General features: G+C 49.2%; 1 protein-coding gene across 2 annotated transcripts in view; it reads right to left on the bottom strand.

The window, feature by feature from the left end:
* Positions 1-256: 256 nt before the first annotated feature.
* RBM39 (RNA binding motif protein 39) overlaps positions 257-6,000 on the bottom strand; it is a 49,195-nt gene continuing 43,451 nt past the window's right edge. For both annotated transcript variants that reach the window (XM_024209926.1, XM_024209927.1), the window contains exons 16-17: positions 1,347-1,425; positions 257-1,267 (exon numbers count right to left, since the gene is read on the bottom strand). In XM_024209926.1, the coding sequence (XP_024065694.1) occupies positions 1,167-1,267; positions 1,347-1,425 (180 nt within the window). In that variant the 3' untranslated portion in view covers positions 257-1,166. The remainder of the gene's footprint in view (positions 1,268-1,346; positions 1,426-6,000) is intronic.

Raw genomic sequence — 6,000 nt, 5'->3', positions numbered from 1 at the left:
GGAGCGCAAGAGAGCTTGACTCCCAGACCTTGCTCAAGTCTATGAAACTTTGACGCCTCCTCAACTTCACGGTGGTTGCGTAATTAACACACACCAGTTGTTGACATGCCAACTTACACCCAGGGAGAAAATATTATTAGAGTAATGCTAATTTCCTAGCATTTGAAAGAGAACGTCACCATCCTCACTCCAGTTTTTCAATTTATGCTGCTTGTAGCTCTAAATCAGACTGAGCTGGAAAATAAAGCTTCTGGAGGCCTTTTTAAGAGAATTTTATTTTTGAGTGGTTCTTACAAAGATTGTTGCAATATGAAAGTCATTTGTTTGATAGAAATATCAAGCTGTCTTGTCAAACACACTGAAGTAACCCAAAAATATATTTCAGAGCTCACAGAGCTTAAAAAGAGCAAAGATTATATGCAACCAGACAAAACATATTTCTGCATTTTCTACTTATTCTTAGGCTTTGCTGAGTATCATTAAACTGTGCACACTACCTGTATTCAATTCAACTTGTCTCTGGAAATGCAGAGAGTGTTTTGTTTGGAACCCTAGACACACCTCACACAGTATTTACAAAGAAACTTTTACAGATACATCAATCAAAAGTTGCCATCAAGAAATAAAACGCTTGAATCCTCCCAGTCTCATCAACTGTTCAGCATAAAACAAGCTGAGTAGCTGACCAAAACCAGATCCTTCAGTAGCCTTTTGAATTTTCCATTTATACAAAACACTAAATATATCCCTTCATAAATTCTATCAGATATTGACCTTTAACAGAGCACCTATATTTAGTGAAATGTAAAATGTAATTACTGCATTAAAAGAAAGGCTTGTGAAACATTAAAAATGTCATTATGTCCCATCTGCCTTTTACAGAAAATTCGTTTCTATGAGCTATTTCTCAGTTCCTACTGAACACCTTAGTAAATGTACAAGAATTACAAGGCAGAACAAGAAGTCAACAGCTTTGTACACAGTGGGAATGCTAGTTAGGGAGAATGAGCACACTGCATTCCTGCTTACTCGGTTTTTATTTTTTAAAGGTAACGGGAAGTGTACACAAAATGACATTAAACCCTTTCCTTTAGTTTTATCTAAATAAAAGATAACTCAATCTTCCTCCAAAAAATAGTTATATACAAAACTGACGAAATCCATCTTCATCGTCGAACAGGAACCAGTAGCTGGGTTGCAGTCATGGAATCAGGGAAAAGATTGTGGTATGTTGGAAGAGGTACATATGCTGCTGTAATCATTTTACCTAATAAAAAGATAAAAAGATGTTTTTAATGTCTTGAGTCTATAATGAGAACTCAGGTCTTTAAGCAGCCTTTACTCACCTGCAAACCACCTTCCATGCAATGCATTGACAGCTGCAATGGCAGCAGCGATTGAAGGGCATTTGACGTACACATTGCCCTAAAATAAAAAAAAACAGTGTTAGTCTGTGAGGTGCATGACAACTTCCCCCCCCTCCCAATTACATTGGTTTTTCACCATGTATGTTTGAAGGAACCTCCTATACACCTATTGGAGAACTAGCAACATCCATGTCAGCAGGGATATTCTTAATTCTTGGGAAAAACAGTTACCCACCGTTTTTGTAACTGTTCTTTGAGATGAATTGCTCATGTGCATTCCATTCTAGGTGGGTGTGCGCCCACATGCACAGTTGTCAGACACTTTTGCCTTAGCAGTTATCCATAGGTTCGGCTGTGCTGCGTTCACGCGTTGGTATATCAGGCGCTGGCAGCCGTACGCCCTCTCAATTCCTTCTTGCAGGCAACTCTGACAGAGGGGCAGGGCAGGAGGGCAGGGAATGGAACGGACATGAGCAACATCTCGAAGAACAACAGTTACGAAAAAGGTGGGTAACCATTTCTTCTTCTTCAAGTGCTTGCTCATGTCGATTCCATTCTAGGTGACTCAAGCAGTATACATGGAAGTGGGCTTGGAGTTCACAGTCTTGCGGCTTGCAGCAGCACTGCTCTACTGAAGCCAGCATCCTCTCGAGCTTGTTGGGTAAGCGTGTAGTGAGATGTGAACGTGTGAATGGATGACTAGGTAGCAGCTCTGCAGATATCTTAAATGGGCACTTGGGCCAGGAAGGCCGCTGACTAGGCTTGCGCTCTAGTTGAGTGAGCAGTGAATCGCCGGCAGAGGCGCCTTCGCCTGATCATAGCAGAAATGGATGCAGGCAGTGATCCAAGATGAAATTCTCGGGGTGGACACCGGACGACCTCTCATCCTATCTGCCACCATGACAAGCTGAGTCGACTTGCAAAACAGAAACAAATAAAAGGAAGTATTTCTTCACACAACACACAGTCAACCTATGGAACTCTTTGCCAGAGGATGTTGTGAAGGCCAAAACTATAACAGAGTTAAAATAACTAGATACATTCATGGAGGATAGGTCTATTAATGGCTATTTGCCAGGATGGGCAGGAATGGTGTCCCTAGCCTCTGTTTGCCAGAAGCTGGGAATGAGCAACAGGGAATGGATCACTTGATGATTACTTGTTCATTCACTCTGGGGCACCTGGCATTGGCCACTGTCAGAAGACAGGATACTGAGCTAGATGGATCTTTGGTCTGACCTAGTATGGCCATTCTTATGTTCTGACAGTTTGGTCCTTTCAACGTAGAAGGCTAGTGTACTCCTGATGTCCAGGGAGTGCAACCTACGCTCCTCCTCAGACTTATGAGATCCGGCCAGCGTCATCGGGGATGACACCGACAGGTCCATAAGTGTGCTGAACCAGTATTGGTGACACCAAGCCGGGGCAATCAGGATGACCTTGGTCTTGTCCTGCTGGACCTTCATGAGGACCTTGTGGAGTAGCAGCACCGGTGAGAAAGCATACATCAGAGCCCCAGACCACAGGAGTAGAAAGGCATCTGACAGGGAGTCCCTGTTGATCCCCCGGAACAAGCAGAACAGTTGGCACTTCCTGTTCTGGCAAGTCGCAAACAGGTCCACACCTGGGGAGACCTCCACTTCTGGAAGATCTGATTGACCAAACTGGGGTGGAGAGACCACTCGTAGCGAGATGAGAAGATTCTGCAGAGGCAATCTGCCCGAAAGTTCCTGGCTCAGGTGCACTTCATAAGATGAATGGCATGCTACACACAGAGGGCTTCCTGGCAAAGGGCTGACGACCTGGCTCTGCCTTGTTTGTTGATATAAAACATTGTCAGTCAGAACTTGAACCACCTTGCCTTGCAACTGGGACCGAAAAGCCTGGCAAACCACCCTGAGTTCCCTGACATGTGGATGGAACGGTAGGCCCCCCCGACCAGTAGCCTTGTGTACTGAACCCTCCCAGGTGGGCTCCCCATCCTAGGTCCAAGGCATTGGACACCAGAGTCAATGATGGGGATGGGACCGTGAAGGGAACTCCCTACAAGACTGATGCGGGGTCCAGCCTCCACGCCAGAGATGCCCGAACGTGGTCCAGCACCTTGATTACCAGGTCCAGGTCGTGCCTGTTGGGGATGTAGACCGACACCAACCACGCCTGCAGCAGGCACAGATAGAGCCAGGCAGGACACCACATAAGTACAGGCTGCCATATGATCTAACAACCTTAGGCAGGTACGGGCAGTGGTGAACATATTATCCCGTCACATGGGAGATTACATCTGACATGGCTTGGAAGTGGGACTCCGGAAGGAATGCCCTTGCCCGTGTGGAGTCGAGAACCGCCCAGATGAACTCTATCCGTTGCACTGGTACAAGGATTGACTTCTTTAATTCACTAACAGGCCCAAGTTGCGGCATGTGGCTCGCACCAGACCGAGGCTGCTCTGCATGTGATCCCGTGATCTGCCCTTGATGAGCCAATCATCAACATAAGTATAGACCTGGACCTCCTGGCACCTCAGGTAAGCGGCTACTGGGACCAGGCATTTTGTAAAGACCCGCAAGGCCAAGGATAGGCCAAAGGGGAGCACCGCAAACTGGAAATGGTGCTGGCCCACCACGAAGCGAAGGAACTGCCTGTGTCCTGGGAAGATAGAGATATGGAAATAAGCGTCCCTCAAATCAAGAGTGGCGTACCAGTCTCCCAAATCTAGGGAGTAAATGATGGAGGCCAGGGATACCATGTGAAATTTCAACTTCTTGAGGTATTAAGCTATCGCAGATCCAGAATGGGACATAGCCCCCACTTTTGCCTTCTGGATCAGGAAATAATGGGAGTAGAACCCTTTCCCCCTCAGTTCCTAAGGGACCTCCTACACCGCCCCCAGTTGCAGTAGGTTGTTTACCTCCTGAATGAGTTGCTGCTCATGAGAAGTGTCCCTAAAGAGGGACAGGGAAAGGGGGGGGGGGGGAGAGGGAAGGGTGGCCAAAAATTGGAGGGTGTAGAGTGATGATACGAAGTCTAACACCCAACAGTCCGAGGTGACCCTCGACTAGGCTGAACGGAAATGCCGGAGATGGTTGAGGTAAAGGCAGCAGATCTGGGGAGCTGACTGGTGCAACGCTCTTGGGCGCTCCCTCAAAATGACCGCTTCTGGCCCCTGTGGTGTCTTGCTGGGCCAGGCTGTGCCGGTGAGTGGGAGGATGAAGGGTGGCAGCAACTAAAACCAGTGTCCCTTCTCCTTGCAGGTCCCTGCTGAGGCTACCACTGCCCTGGCGACGGGAGTGGCCCGAATGTCCTTTAGACCGCGCAGCCTTGTGTCCGTTTGGTCAGAGAACAGCCCAACTCCATGAAACGGTAGGTCCTGAATAGAGGCTTGCATCTCCTGGGACAGTCCACCAGAGCCTCTAACTCTTGGGCTGCCTCCTGGGACATGAAGTCCTTAAACTTGAGGAGGGAGTTCCACAAGTTAAAATTGTAACGCCTCAAAAGGGCTGGTAGTTTGCCACCTGGAACTGGAGACTGGCCATGGAATAAATTTTGAGTCCAAAAAGGTCCAGTTTCTTGGCCTCCTTATTTTTGGGGGTGGAACTGGCCGGCCTCTGGTTGTCCTTTTCGTTGGTTGCTGACACAACCAATGACCACAGGTGGGTGTTTAAGTATTCGAAATCCCTTTGCGGGGACAAAATACTTCTTTTCCGCCCTCTTGGAAGTGGGCGGGATGGAGGATGGGATTTGCCAGATGGTCTTGGCAATATTCAGGACCCCTTCATGCACCAGGAGTGCAACATGAGCAGGGGTGGACGCAGAGAGCACACTGAATAACACGTATAACTGCTCCACCATTTCCTCCGCCTTAAGGCCCAAGTTTGCAGAGCAGCACTTGATGCTCTCTGAAGTCATCCGGAGGGCTAGCCCAGGAAGGCCCCGCCACATCTGGAGAGGAGGATGACTGGACTACCGGAGGAGGGCCCGGGGCGTCTTTCCCCGCTGGGAAAAGAGGTCTTGGGGTGGGCATCTGTTCCTGCACCAAGCCTTGTGCTGACTGTGGTTTGTCCGATGCGGCGACAGAGGACTGGCGGGACTGGGGCATCGGCATAATAGATATGCCCAAGGGGTTCCAATAGGGCCATTGTGTCGGCCACTGGCCTTGCTGCCTGGTCTGCATCACCACAGCAGATGCACCTTCCGGAGCCCAGTCGCAATGCTGTGTAGGCGAGGGGCTGAACTCCCTCTCCGTGCCAGAGAAGTCCTCTTCCTCCAGAGACCAGGGTGGGGCCGTCAAGGCTAGGGTCTGGCGGCTAACTACCACCATGGGTGACTGGTGCCTGGAATGGTCCAACCAGTGTTGGGAGTAAGGGGAGCAGCACCAAGTTGGGGAGCATCCCCGAGGTCTTGGTGAGGGTCAACTCTAAGATAACCGGTCTCTCTCTCTAGGTGAGTCCCAGTATGAGGGCGGAGACCAGGAACGCAGTGCCAGTGACCTGTAGAAGCGAACTGATGACTTGGGCCTATGTGGAGACCAATGGCGTTGCAACACAGGGCTCTGCCTTAGCTCCAGAGACCAGCGGCGCTCACTCGCCTTCTGGGAGGCCCTCATGGCAAGCCTGCCCTTGTAGGGAGCCTT

Source organism: Terrapene carolina, unplaced genomic scaffold, assembly GCF_002925995.2.
Source record: "Terrapene carolina triunguis isolate 2854851 unplaced genomic scaffold, T_m_triunguis-2.0 Scaffold233, whole genome shotgun sequence".
NCBI classification, from domain to species: domain Eukaryota; kingdom Metazoa; phylum Chordata; order Testudines; family Emydidae; genus Terrapene; species Terrapene triunguis.
This window is presented reverse-complemented; position numbering and strand designations above follow the sequence as displayed.